Genomic DNA, 19,099 nt, shown 5'->3' on the forward strand with positions numbered 1-19,099 from the left:
TAAATCTACAATGTTATTATATGTTGTTGGTGAATAATTATTGTATTCCAATAGTTTGTTGTTGCTTTTGTAGTTGGAATTCTGTTGTGAAGTGCTACTGCTATCAACGGAAGTTTTTGTTTGAGATTTTATGATTTGATCATGTCACACTGAAGTACCATAACCTGGTAACACTGACCCACAATTTATATCTTCTGGCTTAAATGTCTCATGTAGGCGTCTACGAAGGCCGCCTTTGGACGCAAAAACAAATTTGTATATTATATACATCGGTATACATAGCACTGAAGAAGCTGTTACAGCCCATCCAACTTTAATACTCCACTCAGGATATTTGTACTCCTCACCCAGCATGTCCTCGTAACCAAGGAAAGAAAATATGAAAATGGCCTATTGAGTTAAAAATGAGATACAAAATTTAAAATTCTTATTATAAAAATTATTCTTTTGGTATATAAAATAGCAAAACATGATTAAAGGTATTGAAAACATTGTTTGTGTAAAAAATCCAAATAAATAAAAAGGTTAGATTTGTTTGATAAAATTTAAATGACAATCCAAAAGAGTTTATAAAAGTATTTATAAAGTGATTAGCTAAAATTTTATGCCATATTTATGTCTTATTGAAATCAAATATACCAAGTCTACAAAATAGACCAGATTCGATGAAATATAACTATGTCGCGCTTGATCACGTCATGCTTCTTTCCTTTTTCTTGGACTGATTAAAATATAACTTTTAATTTTTTCAGTAAATTTCCTTTTTAGTCGCAATCAACTGTAAATGTCTTTCTCGCTTTGATGACATTAGTTTAGAGCACAGAAGAAGTCAAACTGGGCGATGTCAAACCAGTATAATCAAAGCTTTAATTACGATTGAAAACGAAGATGTGTAGAATATGGTAGTTTCCACTGATTACGACGTCATAATCAATTATAACAAAGATTTATACTACTACTACTATTGTCCACTTCCCAAAGTGGGGCATAGATCTTTAATAATTCTTCTAAATCCAACTCTATTTTGTGCTTCTCTGTAGATGTCGTTTCATATATATCGTGCTTTAGTTCACTTTCGACTGTTCTTCTCCACTTTTTCGCTGATGCACCAGGTCTTCTGCTGTCTTGTGGATTACATGCCAGCACTTGCCTCGTCATGTAATCTCTTGGTTGTGTAAGGGCGTTCTATCCACTTTCACTTTCTCATTTTTATCTTATTTTGTGTTGCTTTCTGAGTGGTTTGATTCAGCAGATGTTCTAGATCTTGTAGATACTCTAACAGTTCCCATTGGATACCTCTGGTATTTTTTAATGATCTGCTGAGGATATCATGTATCGTAAGATTGAAAAGTAATGGTGACAGTATACATCCTTGTCCCACACCTGTTTTGATATCAAGAGATTCAGAGATCTGGCTTTTGTGGATCACGCGGTATTTAGTATTCTTTTACAGCTCCTTCAGAAGGTTTATAATTTTTTCTGACATACCTCTTTTGGAGAGTGCTGCCCAAATGTATAGTCGGTTTAAGTTGTCAAATGCTTTTTTGATAGCATTGATTTATAAAAGTGAAGTATTTCCAGTGGACACATCGAAACTATGTATGTATTTACAATCTTTGGACCACAAGAGCAGTTTGATAAAAAAAAAAATAAAATATACTCCCTCACTAAAGTTTGAAGAATAAGCGTCAAAAGTTACCTTTATATATGTGATTTGAATATGACATAAATACTGCTATAGTGGAATGAAGCTACTATAGGGGTATGGATTTAATAAGGTATCTGGAATCAAAATTTCTCTGTATTACTTAGTAACATATAGTGTACTAATATGTTGAAAATAAGGTTGTCATGTTTTTTTATAAAGTTATAAACTATTATAAACTCTTTTATAATAAAAATATAAAATGCCATTATATAAAAAATAACTTACCAATAAAAATACTGGGCTAATATATGTCCAGCATATTCGCCAAAATATTCCTGGCCTAGCGCCCAACATTTGTTCAACATCAGATGAGAAACGATCAACTCCGTAAAACCAAAAAACGCCAGCTGCTTCCACGAAAACCACAAAGAGTATAGCCAGGCCAGGACCGTAGACGTTGAGGAAGTTAACCAAAAACACACCACCCTAGAAATTAATTTATGTTTTACTTTATAATATTAAAAAGTTTTATTTAAAGAGTTAACTATAAAATTTTTAATATTTTGAATATTACGTTTCTTTATATATCTATCATTTATACTACATGAGGAGAATGCAATAATCCCTCAAAAGTATCGCAACGAACCGTAAGTCTAAAAAGTTGTTGTGTTGTTGATTGATGTTATAATAATAATAAATTACAAATTTTTTATATATAGTATACACAGATATATTTTACTATATATCTTTATATAGTAACAAACCAAATTTCAATATTTTTTATGTACTTTTTGTTCAAAGCAATAATAAGTGTTTAAAGAGAAGTTTGGGGGATAATTAATTCAGTTAAACTAAGTAAGTTAGTAAGTGTAGTTTGGTAGCAATCTCTTAATCGTTAGTGATACCAGTTAGAGATATGTCTTATAGAATGTGGTCCTACAGAGGTTCACCTCAGTTGTTGAGGGGAATCCATTACCTTATTGGCCCGTTGCCTTATCACTATTATGAGATATTCCTGATCTTCTGTCAGGATCGTACCAAAACGTTTTATTAAAATAGAGTGAGAACATCCTTAATTGGCTACTCCAATCCAAAAACTGAGGTTTAAGTTTAAATATCAGTAAATTAATAGTCGTTCTCCTTTTAGTACATACAATAGTTAAAATTGCAAAAATTATGAGTTCGATGCAAAGTTGTTCTGTTCTTAATATAAAGTGAAAACATGAGATTATAAATATAAAATTCTAAGAAGAGTACGAGTATTACTCTGTCCATCAACTGATATGCCTTAAGAGATCTTACATTTTTTATTCAAGTTAATTTAAATGAATAATTTTGTCTGCCCTACTATCAACACTAATACCCAAAAACTTTTTAATAAATATATATAGATCCAAATATACTTCTAAATAAGGTGCTGTTAAAAATGTGTATTTAATGGGTTGGTGTATTACCTTAACTACCGAACATCAAGAGTCGAAAGCAAACAAAATTATAATTTCTAATTTAATCAAAGAAAGTGATAACAAACATTGTGCTAATGCATTTCTATAGTGAAAAATGCTTCCAAGGTGCGTAGTGTAAACACATAACAAATCAGTAGCGACCACCGGACGTACCAGTTGCTTTAATGACCCATTGACAGTTGCTTGAGAGGTTTTCAAGCATGTCGGGCAGTCAAGCAGAGCAAGTGCAAGAAATGAGTTTAATTTACGAGTGTGTAAATAAATGTTGGTAGGACAGCGGTCATATATCGAAATCTAGCGCATCTTCTTCCTTCACAAGTTGTGCCACATATACCGCTATGCCGCGAAGATATATTAGCTAAGAGATAAATGCTTTAAGATACTGAAGCTGCTGTAGTGATGGGAATGTGTTGAATGAATTTGCAAAATTTTGCTATTTGACTTGAACACAATCAGTTCGATGGAAATTTATGCACTCATGAGTTAAACAGTAAACAATTCTTCCACAAAACCATAGCGTATGTACATAACAATCAAAGCAAGAACAATCCATAGAAGAGGCTGCACATCAATTTCAACATGGAGTAGCTTTTAACATAATAGATGAAACAAACCTTGATGGCGCCGTAATTGATGGAGTTTTAATATGCAGGACTGGAGTAACAACACTTTTTGTTTAATTTGGTCAAGTTCTATTTAAAGTAATGATGCTGCGTTTATTAAAGGAGTTTTTGCACAAAATAGCAAAGAATTTTATTAGTGCATTACTTCTAATATTAAGTACTTCATATACATATCGATTGTCGTATTTAAAAGTGATTCTTAAATAAATTCAATAAATTGTTATAATAAAAATTTAAAAAAATTAAAATTAGTCGTTTATATTTTTCATGGTACATTAGGACGAATGACTTCCTCAGGGTCATCAAGATTGATCCCATCAAAAAATACATAAAGGATAGAGCCCTGAAATTATTTGCGAAATCTGACAGACTTACCAACACCGCAGATCTGAGGTCAATTATTGCTTAATCTGATGAAGTGATAAACAATAATCTAGTCAAGATGCAAAGAGGGGTTTTGAAGAAACCTCGCAGTTAATAGAGAGTAAAAGTGCTCAGGTGCACTGACTCAACATAATAATAAATATAATATAAAAAAATTTTTGTAAAAAATAAATTCTCCATGTTATCGTAATAATTAGTTATATTTTAATACGACTTTAATAGATTTTAATAATATAAAAAGTAAATGTTTACTTACATATGTCATTGTTGGTAATGCACATAAATATATGCCAGCGAGCAGTAGTAGCACAAAGAGTTCACGCCTTCGACCAATGGCACGGGGGTATTCATCACATAAAGCAGTTATCATAGCTTCCAAACCACCAAAAGTGCTATCCAACCCCAGTGTTATTAACATTAAGAAGAATATTATGGACCAAAAAACTGAGCCACTCATTGTTGCTATAGCTTCTGGATATACGATAAATACTAATCCAGGTCCCTCCAATCCGACCTGATCAATTGATGTTTTCTGCACATGAGCCATATAACTATAATTATTATGGATTTGTTAAAACCTTTCACAATGTCCGAAGAGAATTCTTAACGCTTACCCTAATACTGAAAATATTACAAATCCTGCCAGAAAACTAGTTAAACAGTTGATGCTACTCGTTATCACAGCATCACGATAGCAATTATTATTGAATTTATTGTAACTGGAGAGCGCAAGTAATGTACCAAATCCTGGCCCCAATGAGAAAAATATTTGTGAAGCAGCATCTATCCAGACCTGTAAAAGTTTATGTATTGCAATGAGAAAATCTTATTTAAAGTAAATTATTTTTAGTTAATATTTTTATTACACAATGGGTCAATAGGCCTTAGTGGACCTTCAGAAACGGTATTAATCTAATATTTTTAAGCACATTACAAAGAAAATTAAGTGTTACTTTAATTATCTACGATTGTTGCTTTCTTTTTTCTTCATATGTATAATATAAATTAGAAAATTTACATAAATAAAAGATTTGAAATTGTATCAATATTATATATTGCGTTTAATAATAATATCGTATCATTCTCACAGTATAAGTACCACTGCATTGTGCAATGGTCAAATTTCGCTCAAAGACATGATGCGAAAACAAGTCAATGGTTTAAATACGTCAAGTACAACTGATAACATATACATTCTAAAACTACCTTAATGCGATGGATCTGTCTGAGGAGACAGAATCTAGTCTCTGCTTAGAAGCGGATGAGAGCTCTAATCACATTCTCAGTGATTGTTCGACGTTGATCTGAAGGACACAAGCCAAACAATTCCCATTTTAAGTAAATAAGAACATTTTGAAGATCCAGAATCTTTACTTGGTTGTCATTCTAAAAATATAAGAATCTTTACATCAATCATGGTCGCAGTGTTTCACTCTCCGGAAGCCGGATATTCACTCTCTCCGGAATATCTAGCAATAAAATAATCGATAAACCTACATTTTTTACGGAATAGTAATCTACCTATCTATAAACCATCTATGAAAGAAATATCGATTGTTTTTTTAGCTGCATGTGAACTATCGATATCGATAATTACGGTTTGATAACTGAGAATGTCAAACTGTGTTGACATTTCTTCTCATTACACATTTAACACTAGAAAAACCTGGAAATATACTTTGAAAAAAATAAATCTGTTCGCGAAGTTCATAGAGTGCATCATGTTTAGTGATAAAGTTTATTTCTAGTTAAATGGTTACGTCAATAAGCAAAATTGCCGTACATGAAGCGAAGATAATCCTCAAGCCTTTAAGGAATCACAATAACTTCCATTAAAATTGACTGTTTGGTGGGGTTTACATGCTGGTCCCTATTTCTTTCGAATTTTTGTTTCCTAAAATTAATCAGTTAAACATCGATGACATTTGGTTCTAACAAGATGGCGCAACTTGCTATACCGCGCGCATAACAATCTATTTATTACAACCTGGTAACAACCTTATTTCTAGATGTAGTCCTGTTAATTAGCCCCCTTGTTCGTGCTATTTAACGTTTCTAGATTACTTTTTCTGAGGCTACGTTAAGTCATTGGTTTATGCCTACAAACTAGCAACTAACTATTCCACCATTGAGCCGCTATTGAGTCCACACGGCCATATTTATTGGAAAAAATAATCAAAATAGATCAAATAGAGCATGTAACTCTTAGATGCGGAAGATATTACCTGCTGATTAGCTGATTTTTGAAAAATAAATGCCATGAAATTATTTACAAGCCTCGGTCTGGATCAGGAAGAAGTCACTGGGTCGACAACTACTCTCCCCTTCTGACATTAGGAGGTACTCAACGGCCGACACTCTGCCTTTCATTCGGAAGGCGGAATGTCTTCTGTTCGGTTAGGGTCTGTTGCAGCATAAAAGATCAATCATTGTCGCAGTGCTCTACTCCGTTGGAGCTGGTACCCCGTTTATTCCTATTCCTATATTTCTGTCTTGTATTGTCACTTTACATCCTCATGTAACTAAAAAAATACTCGTTATATAAACACTTTAAGGGTTTGGAGCTCATAGCTACATTATTTTTAGGATTGTTTTAGTACATAAACTACGGAAATCAGTACATTGCACTTGAACTAACTAAATGAACTTCATCAAAAGATTCATTGTAATAAACGTATTTGAATCAAGTTTACATACTTGACTTTATCAAATCAATCCCAATGAAATGCCTATCATAAATTATTTGCTAAAGTTTTTTATGAGAGTGAGTAGGTACGTAGGCAAACATATATGAGTACAAATCAGTATATATGATTTGTACTGGTATAATCAGTAAAATCATGACTCAATCGCTTCCAACTGTTATGCGTCTGAGTTAGTTGACTCAGTTGCGGTTAAAAATGCCAATAGTGAATCAGTAAATTGGTTTCGATTGCAGAAAAGCGGGTTAAGGTAAAGTGAGGTAAAAATTTTAAAATAAAAATTAACAATTTAATAGCATAATTCATAATAAAAGATTATTTTTGAAAATTAATTGTAATTAATTAATTATAATTACCTTTGAATTCTTAAGTTTATGCCATTCTGGTGTTAAGTAATATTTAATGCCCTCAGCTGCACCAGGAAGTGAAACACCTCGCACCAATAATATAATGAGCACAACATAGGGTGCCAGAGCAGTTACCCACACCACCTTTCCAGCGCTGCGAACACCCTTCCATAATGAAAAATATACTAAAATGAATACGCCGAATACACATAGTGCTAATGTTGGTTTAACAGGTCCCATGAAATCCAAACCATCAGATTTATACTGCTCGAGTACCTTACGTCTGTAAAAGAAAATTTAATAGTTGACCAAATAGAAATAGAAAAACAAATATTGCTTTGGCAGACAACAGAATTGTTTAAAAGAAAGGATATTGCAAGAATCACAAACAAATCAAACAAATTGAATTATTGTGTTTCATCCATTAAAATGTCCATTTAAAGCAGCCAAATAAACACTTGAGCTCGTCAAGTGTTAAATCCAATGCACATAAATTTACACCAGTTTATGAGGGTATAGTATACTCACGTGTGCGGATATTTACATACATTTTCAATGGAGAATACAAGCATTGATACTTACTCAAAGAACTCCTTTGCAGGCGATGTGGCTAATTCGGTGAAGTTCTCATTTGTAACTGGCATGCAACTGTTGGTGTTCCACGTATTATCACATGACGTCCATGGCAGTTTAGATGTAAACGATGCAAATAGATAGTAAACTGCCCAGCCGATAATCGTATTATAGTACATGCCCATGTAAATGTCAATTAAACAAATAGCATATCCAACACCTGTTGATATGAAAACAAAACATTCTATCTAAATATATAACATATGCACAAGGTATTTACTTCAAATTTATTTAACTAATAAGTTTTTATTACATATTAGAAGTGAATGTTTAACGAGTATTTTGTCTCAATAATATAAATTTTACAACCATTTAACCATGTAACTGTCAACGCCATCTGTGGAACACCTAAACCCGATTTTCATAAAAGTTATGTTAACCAAAATTTTAAACAATATTTACGGATATCAATTTTTAAGGACAGATACATTCAACATATATGAAATTTATAAAGCAGAGTTAATGCAATTAGAAAAATTAGAAGTTTATCAAAAAAGTTTCTCGTGGCCTGCATTGCAAGTTCAAGAAGATTTTAGATACTTGCAAAATGTCATTTACAGCTTTTATTCAAAATATTGCCTTACATGCCTGTTCAATCTCAGCTTGGCTTAATGGTTTGTGGGTATGTTAATATGTGTACGCCCAACTGGAGATACTCGTAATAAAATTTTCTGACAGGATAATAGATACAAATTTTACATAGATTTCAACTGTTGAATTTGGTTGCTCTTACAGTTGTTAGACTTTGGTTTTGTTCTCAAAGCATATAACTTGAATGGGGAACTTTTCATTCAGCCCCAAATAAAATTATGAAATTAAATTGTTACAAATGATAACATTGTTTGTTTTCAATGCAACTGAATTTGAATTCATTGAAATATTTCAAATTCTATAATATCATAAGATATCGTTATAAGATAGAAGTACACAAATAATTGACTTTAATAGAGTAGGAAAATTATGTAAATGAAACTTCAATTTAGTTAGCGAATTCATTAGCTTTGAGATAACGTCATAAACATAGCAGTCAATCAGAATTTAAGAGTATCTGTTATTAGTAATTAATAAATAAAAAACAAGTAATAAATTCAAAAAAATTTCATCAAGTTGCAAATAACGGTAGACCCTTCTTCTAAAACAGAAATATATCATGAGACCATATAGAGCATTATATGAAGCAACATTTATTTCTTTTATTATACTAAAATATGTTATATGCCTGGACACCAGTCGTATCTTATTAAATAAACAATACTTAGATGATGTAATTTCACACTAAAATACTGCATCTACCATACTTTTCTTTACTATTCAGTCATGTAAATAACAGAGCGCTTGTGGAGAGTATGTAACACCCAAAAAAGAGGACTATTTTGAACTATAGCATACATCTGCTTCTTTATAAAACATATATAGATTACACCCATTACATTTGAGCTAGGTTAATGCATTTTGGTTTACAGACGTTAGGAGTATGTACCGGAGGAATGTTATTGTTGATTATTTTATTCAGGATAGTAGAGAAAGTACTATCAGAATCATGCTATAAAAAGCACAACAAGTACGTCCATTGCTAAGTTTAAAGTAAGTATTATTCTTAATATAGATAATAATACAATAATTGAAAGTCATACAATGAATATATCAATAATGAAGATATTACAATGTGTCATCATATCTTTAAAATAATAATTTTTTTACAAACAGGTTTTTCAAACATTTGTAAAATACAACAGCAAAAATTCTTTTTTATATTATTTTAATTAACTGAGTTTTTGGCTGTTTCGAGTATTGCCAAATACCCATTACCAGCGGTTTTGGAAATAATTCTTATATTTAATTATTCGTAAATAATTTTTTTTTTTTGAGACTGCAAATACCAGTAATCGAACTCGTACCCCGCCTAATTTGAAACTCAGAGTCAGCGCACCTTAACCAACTGAAATTCACTTGCTGTAATAATAATTGAATTATTTAATCATATTTTTATTTTAATTGTTCAATTTCAATACTATTCTGTTTGTTTAATTTTTTTACTAATTTCAAATATTAATATAATAAAAAATTACATATTAGCAAGTAAATAGTTTTATTGTGTCAATCAAATATATGATTATTTTCATACAAATTTATTTGATTTTTTCATAGATATTTACTCAAATCGTCATCAATAAATTTTACACATTAAGTAATATTAAGTATTTTCATTTGGAAAATAATTTTTAGCTGGCAGCAATTACTCTTTTTATGAACTTTTAACTTATGGCAATGTAATATGCCAATTAATTTTTTCTTTGATATATGTTATTTATTTACTTTTGTTAATCTTATGCAAATATAATGGATGACATATGTATTTATTTTAATGCCTACAGATTAATTCGATTTCATCAAACCCAAATGTTTGGCTCTGATATTCAAGCAAGGCTATCACTCCAACAAGCGGAGTAAATATATTTTACAAGTGAAATTTGTGATTTGCGGCCTACGTTTTTATTGCCTATAATCTTAAATGAACGAATATTAAAAGATATTGATTTATATGCCCTAAGCTGTATGATAATAAGTACTTTTTGATATCTGTACAACATACACTGAGCTTATATTATAATAATTTAAATAAGTACAAATAAGTATTTAAGTATTGACATAGATATAACCTAGAGATAAATATTAATAAAGCTTTCATTTTATTTGGTTAGCTGGACTAAAAATTGACAGAAATAAAATATCTATACTGACTATAAGAGGCGTTAAGGATAAGCTGTCTTAATATATAGATTGCCTCTAACTTTAAAACGTTTTGAAGCAAACGGGTAATACCTTTGTTTATTGATTTATCGTCCACGCTAGAAACGAAACTCATCACTAAAATAAACTCGATGCAGAATGTATCTGCTATTAAATCACTATTTTTGTAGTCAGTTTTCAGAATTTTAACACGTACAGTGGTTATGTTACTAACACAGTACTGCTATATCAGGAATGCGATATGGATAACCCCTTCTTTAAACTTTTCAAATGTTGATTCTCTAGATAAAACATAAATGATTCAAATATTGTATAGTTATTAAAGCAATATGGGTAGTTGAGAAACCAAATAAGTGAAATGTTGACTACATATATAAATATATTAATAATTATGTGATAAGCGCAGCCTGAAGGTGTGACAGGTAAAATGAAGACAACAAGTTTTGTGTGTTATTTTTGGCCTTCTATCAATTTTGGAACATAATTCTAGATACAGCTCAAGAGGGTGAAATGCACCGCTCCATATGCAACCCTTGGCTACGCCTTTAAGATTTGATTAGAAATTACAATTATTCGAAACTTAAGACTTAAGAGCAATTTATTATATACTCGTATTACAACCTTAGTATATGTACTATATGCTCGTATTATAATAATCGTATTTTGCAATTACAAAACTGTTTTCATTTAATGTTGTTAAACTTTGCAGTATATTTAATTATTTTATCTTTATTATGGCTTGAATATTTTTTTATAGTGAAACAATTCAATTGTTGAAGTAGCTGAGTAATTTAATAATTTAAAAAATTAATAACACTTACTTTGATACAAAAACTGTTAGTAAGTCGTAAATGCAAATAGAGGTACTTTTTATGTCGAATGAAAAAGGATTATGTCAGTTAGAGTACGTAAAATCTCACTTTGTGGCATTTGCTTTCATTGTTTGCACAGTCAACTTTTATTAGAAATTGCAGTAAAGAAGTTGCAATGATTTCCATTCATGAAGATAGAAAAACTGAAAGAACTAAATAAATAAGAGCAAACTATATAGGATATGCTAAGCACTTTTCTTTTTCCTTTAAAACAAACTTCAGCCAAAAATGAGTTAAAGTTTCAGCAGAAGAAAATGTGACTGAAGTTCTTGGCGTGATAAAAAGTGTATTGTCACCTTTCTCCATGGCTTACCTGCATATCGGATAATACATTTTTATTAAAAAAATATGAAATAAACAAAAACAAAAAGAATTTTTCATCACTTTGATTGGCATCATAAGGAAAGATAACACAAACCCAAGTGTAAATACAGCAACAATTGAACCAATTTGTGAATCAAAGAAAAGTCACGCGGGAAAAAATTCTATTGTAAATAGAAGAGACTACAGGAATCATCATTCTTCACTCATCTTTCTTTGTTGTACATTTCAAAATTTTAATCATAAAGTGTAACAACCACCTGAGAAATATTCTTGATTAAGTAAAATGCAAAATCAACAAGTTTTCTGTTTGATTTTGAATTTTTTTATGCATCATAAATATATTAGATAAAAATAAAGTAAAAAAAAAGAAATCATTGGATACATCTTATAATAATGCACAACTAACCATATGTTACTCATGTACGTCTAGACGTTATTTATAAGTTGAATTGTTATTTTTTATATGTAACTGAATTATACAAACATTGACTTACCTTTCAATGCTGGGCATATACGCTTCCAAATGCTTAAACAGCCACATCTGTGAAACTGTCCTAAGGCCAGTTCCATGTAAAACAAAGGCAATCCTCCAAATATCAACATAACGCAATAAGGTATCAAAAATGCACCACCTCCGTTCTGATAGCAAATATAAGGAAAACGCCACACATTCCCCAAGTCAACGGCGAAACCAACAACGGCCAACAGGAATTCCGCTTTTTGACCCCAGGTTTCGCGACGTCGTTCCGTAACGGAGACGACCATAACGCGCTAAAAAGAAGTACGTAAACAGGAAATTAAAATAAAGTTTCCCATTAAAATATTGTGTTATTTGAGACGATTAAAAATTGTGTTGCACTTATTTTAGTTTATGAGTGATTCGTAAGTCGGTTATCGGTTATTACAATATTAAGGATATTTTGATTTCTAGCAAAGAATTTGCTTTATTTTATTGCAATTGCAGAATATATTTACCTCATTATTTAGTTTCGGCGCTAGTGGGTCTGTTACTTTAGCTGGCGTTGAAGTATCAGCATCATCTTCATTAGAATCATCCTCATTATTTGTCGATGACTCCTTGTTATTCGTCCATGGTGCCGTTGTATTATTTGTAGTAGGAACTGCAGCAGCTTTCATCGAGTTGTTGCCAAATTCGGTGCTGTTATTCTTACTGCGATCCATAATTGCCCACTTAGTTGTGTGAAAACGTTTAGTGTTTGTTGGATTGACAATTTTTAAGTTGCATACAGGAAGGTGCAGTGTAGATGGAAATTAAAGTAACCGTGGTTTGTAGAATCTTTCAATATAAAACGGCCTTAGTGAAGCGCCCCCATCATTAATGTTTCCATGTAGTTTGCTATTGTTACGAATAGCAGAATTTTGTACCTTTAAATCATCGTTTGCCCTGAACTTTAAACAACTGTAAACAAAATAAAAATGACCATAAGCATTTTTAAATTGCAAATATTAATTTTCATAATATAAAACTAGACTACGTATTTAAACGATCGAATGCCCAGCCCATTTGCTGTACACTGCATTATTGAGCAAACCTGTCCATGCCTATAATTTCAATCCCAAAGGTAATGTATTGTAATCTGTACATTTTATTCGAGCCAATGTCAATGTCGTAAATACCCATTCATTGCACTGACCTCCGTTTATGTTAAATAGCGTAACTTTATCTTTTGGGTATTTAGGTATTGAGGAAAATTGTAAATATAGATGAAAGTATACAGTAATTGTTTGCGTGTATGTAAATAATTTTTAATATTAATGTAATGGAAAATGAATATAACAAACAGCCTATTTACCTTGCTGTTCGATGCAATGATTTGTTTGCACAAAATGCCATAAAATATTGCCGAGGGATATTTTGATAAATTAAAATATATTTCGAACTTAAACAAAAACAATTCTTATATTTATATTATTATGCTTATTAAATTTTTACATAATATCTACATAATATATTATTAGATCTACATTTGCCTGAATTAAAAAGTCTCAGTGCGGGCTAGAGCTCAATAGAGAACAGAAGACGACTTTAATCAAAGAAATGCACTTCACTGCACTTATAGCTATTCAAACTACACTAGCGAAATCTTTCATATTAGAACCGTACATATGCTTCATGGCGTGAAGAAATATCTTAGCGGAAAGATGAAGCAGATTCTTCTCAGCGGAAATATTTTTTCGATTTTTATCGTTAAAATTATTTTTAATAATTCTTTTTATCGATCGCAATTTTTGTATTCAATATAAAAAAAACATCACGCAGTTCCAATTTAAATCTGAAGTAGTAAAACAAAGGTAAGTAAGTCGTTAACACAGATTTCGATGTTCAAAAATTGTACAGATAAAAACATCGAAATAGTTCATCTAAAACGTCTTCTTTAGTAAGGGACAAAACTGAAGAAGAACATTTTGATCGTTCAAATTTATCAGAAAAGTATATCAACGTTCTGTTAGAAAAATTCTCATGAAGACCATCTTGGACATCCAATAACTACCAGCACTGACAAAAACATTGAAAATATGCATTAAAAACATCTTGTTTTTAAAGGAAAAAGCTGATGAAGTCCATTTTGGACATCCAAAAACTGTTAGTATTGACAAAAATATCTAAAAAGTATATCAACGGTCTGTTTTGCTATAAATTAATATATTAAAGCATTTGACCACTATGCATTATTATTAGAGAGTAGTAAGACTAGTTAGAGCATTGCTACAACGACTGTGTTAAGGGATATTTATGTATATTGAAAAATAATTTAAAAAAATTTAAAAGCTCGTATTTCCTGTCAGGCGTTAATATTTCTATTACACCCATTCAGATTTGATTAAGTTGCTAATAAAAGAATTCTAACTAATTTTGAACTCAGTCATTCCAAATCCTTCCCGAAACAAAACAAATTCACAAACCATTTTTAGTTGCGAATGTAGAAATAAGACTCAGTATTGGGTGGAAGTATTCCCGAACTCAAAACTTATACGGTTCCTATTAACATCTCATTTGCAACGTTAATAGATGTAAGAAAAATGAAAACTACTTGTGAGAACTTTACGTCACACAATACTCCATAATATTCCAGATGGATGATGTATTTGTTGTAATATTTTATAAATAAACATTAAAACTTTATAGATCTTAGGATATCGTTATTTTAATTTTTCTCCTATTTCCTTAATATTGTGAAATATTAAGAACACATTCTGCAAGAAAAAGTCTTTAATATTTAATAATAATGCATAGTCAACAACCGATTAAAATTAGCATTTGTTCCAATAAAAACTATAAAAATATTAGTTTATTCTTTTTTATATCCTTTAAACAAAGATGTTATGGATGGTTGGTTGGTTGCAATGGATACTTCAATTAGCGATTTTGCGACGTTTTGCTACCACATTCCCCGCAAGAACCCTAGTATAGAAGAGTAAAGACTAAATCCATCCCGCCGAATTTAAATAATTTAATAGATCTTTTATCTTCACCGACGAATAGTTTGATAAACTATGAAAGAAGTATCTTCCTAAGAACCTATATCTTTTGGACACAAAAGCCGGGCATTCACAGAGAAATGTCTAATGGTTTCTTTTTCCTGCGGGTTTCCTCAACTTCTGCAGTTAGGATTATGAGAAATGTACAGTTTCTCTGCGTGGGTTTCTAAACACCAATGACCAGAAAGAACTGCAGTTAACCTTGCAGTGTTCACGCGGTCTCTTTTGATGAGTTGCGAGAATCTATTTTTAATATAGGTGGGCCATGTTACCCTGGAGGTTGCACATGACTTAAGTGCTTTCCATCTGTTATTGGCAAGTTGCAGAAAGTAGAAGAAGGTGTTTCTGTTAATGGACTCTATGGTAATATAAACTGGTACCGCCAGGGTCACATTCAGGGAAGCACAAGAGCGGGCTACACTGTCGGCAAATATGGTATACTATGATTTTTATATTTGTATTGTTCGCTGATTCAATTAATTTGCAATCTGTTTAATAGCATTTCTATGTTTTTATTAAAATCAATAGATAAGCTTGTTTTATTTGTTCATTGCACACAACAAATATATTTTATTTATTTATATTTATTGTATATAAAACGTAGCATACACCCAATACAATAATATCAAGGAATTCCCTCAGAGTATGTAAATAATGATTTTTTGTATTTTCGGTGAATATAAACAATAATTTATTTATTATAAACAAAAATGTTGAGATTTTGTGACTTAATGATGTTCATGACGTCACAATATAGCAAAATCAAACAAAATATTTAATTATATACATAAATACTGACAGCATGTTGCATATTAAATCTTTTCAATAAACAAATAAGTCTAAATAAATGTATTTTGTATCTTGTAACTTGAATGTTTATTAAAAAAAATTATTTCATATAAAGTCAGTGGACGTATTTTGCAGATTTCGTGGCTTTAGAGTGAAGGCGAGGCAAGAGTTATTTTTGTGTCAAACACACATCAAAATAAATGTTGAGTACATTAAAAATAATTAAATAAAAGTTATGTATAGAAAAGATTTTTGTATTTAATCGGCTTAGCAGTTATTAAAATGATTGGCTCAAAAGTTGTGCCCAAATTAAGAATTGTTTTGAAACACCTACGTATATGTAAACAAGTACGTCATAAATAGTATGAAAATGAATTTAAAATTATATCAAATTAAAAATAAATATCGACGTATAGAAGAAACGAACTAGAAATTCTTTAATTAAAATAAAATTTCGAAACGCAACATATGTCTCATGTTTAATTTGCAATTAGCGGATATGAAACCGTGTTTGTCATTATACGGGAAAACCCTCCGGATACATAAGAAACAAAAATTAATAAATATATTTTTATCTCTTATAATTGTTATAGAATTATGAAATTTTTTTTTTTAAATGTTTGAAAAAAATATTTTATCATTACAGTTAGTAGTAAATTAGTAAACAATGTTTTGATATGTACTATAAAATATGGCAATTATAGATAAATGTGCTTTTAGTGAATTGTCATTCATATATTTTCATCGAGAGGCATTTGTAATGAAAAATAAAGTATAAAGTCTAGGTTTACAGATTCAAAACTACAATTTTTATAATTTTGAAGTTTGGGAATGAGTTACAGTGATTATAGAAGTATCTATAATATATGGAGGAAACAATTAAAGAAGTTATATACTTAAAATTCAAACCTATAAACCTAGACACAGAACTTCATTGATTAATAAATAATCTTTATTTCTACTAACATCGAAAAATATTGCTCATAGATTGGTTTAAATTTGAATTCGGATTAATGACGTACATAACAAAAGGTTTTAGAGTTCAACCGCCATAAAATATTTTGAACCGTTTTATATTACAAATATTAAATTTTTTAAATCAAATAATTTCATATGACCATTTTACTTTACAAATATCAAATTTTTTTAATTAAATAATTTTTACAACAATTTTGAGCAAATTTGATTTTGGTTGAGCCATAACCATTCTGTGGTACTTTATGAAGCTTTTTCAAACGTAACATTAATAAACATCAGACTGATTGGGATAATGCAATTGCCAAGCTAAAGAATTCATGCCGAATCGATCAAAAGCCAGAACAAGGGAGCTTCTTATGTTGAACAGAAATGGTATCCGACGTGTTACAGGGTTTCTTATTGGACATTGCGGTATAAAAAAGCTTCTATCGACCCTAGGTATTACAAGAGACGATAGCTTCAGACTTTGTTACGAAAAAATGGAAACGGCAAAACACATTCTGTGTTATTGTGATAGTCTTGCAAGACTCAGAGTTCTGTACTTATCAATTGCCTTAATCTATCTATAACAGAATTAGGCAACATCTCTCCAAAGGACATAATAGCGTTTTTAACTGCAACTCGTCTGTGGAACTGAAGTAGGTTTGGCACAATAATCCTCAAAGGATGCATTGACGTGGTGCAAATTGCAACCCGTTTAAAATGTAATCTAATCTAATAATAATTTCGAAATAGTTCTTAAAGATCTTTCTTTAAATAAGTCTTTTTATACACCACTGATATATATATATATATAATATTATTATACACAAAACCTATTTAATATATTTATTATTTATTCTGTTATAATGAAGTTAGTTGAAAAAACAGACTAGTCCTGATTTAGTCTTCAACTCCACAAAAATGTTTAACTAATCATTTATTTATTTATAAATGACGTAAAAGCTAATTTGGTTAGGATAAACTTTGAAATAAAATAATAATATTTTTACAAAAAAAATATAGTTCTAAAGAATTGGAGATATATAATTAAAAATTACAAAGTGGCGTTTCAAAATGAGTGCAAAAATAATATGTATTCTCTACAATATACAATATATAGAAGAAAGGAAGAAGAAGAAGAAAATTGCAACAATTTTGTATTGACTTAATTTAATTTTTAGTTATTTTTCGATGCGTGTCTATATTATTGTTGTACAAATTTCTTTCAACTCTCGTAATGGAGTTTAGAAACAATCAAGTATAAAATATTTTAGACTTATACAAGAACTATGACAAAAAAAAATTAAATGAAGTCTTAAGTGATATAATAAAATAAAGATGAGTTTTTTATGTAAAGTTTTTACATGACTTTAAATTTATAAAAATTTCAATGTCCTTTACAGATGAGTATATTCCTTTCAAAATGACTAATTAAACGCTTCAACCTTCATGATACTTATGGTATTGGAAATTAAGAGTGGAAATAAATTCGATATCAAAGCTGTTAAGTGAATAATTTTTACCCAATGTTTCGATTTAGAACACAAACTCTCAAATTGATTAAAAAAATTAAGTTTTATATATTATGTATTGGAAACCAAACCGTATGTGGATTCCAGCATATGAAATGTTAATCATACGCTACGTGGTACTAAAATTTTTGTATATAAGGATAAAGTAATAATATATAATCAATATGCAAATAACTTACGTTACTACATTACTACATTTATTAATTTTGTTTTAAAGCTAATAATGCAGTTTTATTGCATCTTGTTAAACATATAAAGAACTTGTGTATGCTGTCAAAACTATTTAATTAATAGCGAATACAGCATTCAATACATTTTTTTGGAGAAGACATTTATGTGTACATATATTAAAATATTTCTAATGGAATTCTGCCAAAATCCAAATCATTTCAATAAAGAAGTTAAATTAAAATATATTAAATGATTGATTATTTTTCAAAATTATATGAATTTGTTAACATTTTTTGTTTATTTACATAATACAAAAATTAATGCAAATTTAGTTTGTAAATATTTTTTAATAAACGCTGAGATATTATTATATATAATAACTAATATAAGCAATAT

At 30.1% G+C, this 19,099-nt stretch overlaps 1 protein-coding gene across 1 annotated transcript; it reads right to left on the reverse strand.

The window, feature by feature from the left end:
• Positions 1–132: 132 nt before the first annotated feature.
• On the reverse strand, positions 133–13,164 carry LOC119684352 (sodium-dependent serotonin transporter). Its single transcript, XM_038098377.1, has 8 exons — positions 12,726–13,164; positions 12,245–12,521; positions 7,753–7,963; positions 7,180–7,453; positions 4,736–4,914; positions 4,378–4,672; positions 1,934–2,134; positions 133–390 (listed from the first exon to the last, which is right to left on the reverse strand). The coding sequence occupies exons 1-8, from the start codon at positions 12,930–12,932 to the stop codon at positions 145–147; spliced, it is 1,890 nt and encodes a 629-aa protein (XP_037954305.1). The 5' UTR covers positions 12,933–13,164; the 3' UTR covers positions 133–144.
• Between the last annotated feature and the right edge of the window lie 5,935 nt (positions 13,165–19,099).

The sequence above is a fragment of the Teleopsis dalmanni genome, chromosome 2, assembly GCF_002237135.1.
Source record: "Teleopsis dalmanni isolate 2A chromosome 2, ASM223713v2, whole genome shotgun sequence".
Lineage (NCBI taxonomy): Eukaryota > Metazoa > Arthropoda > Insecta > Diptera > Diopsidae > Teleopsis > Teleopsis dalmanni.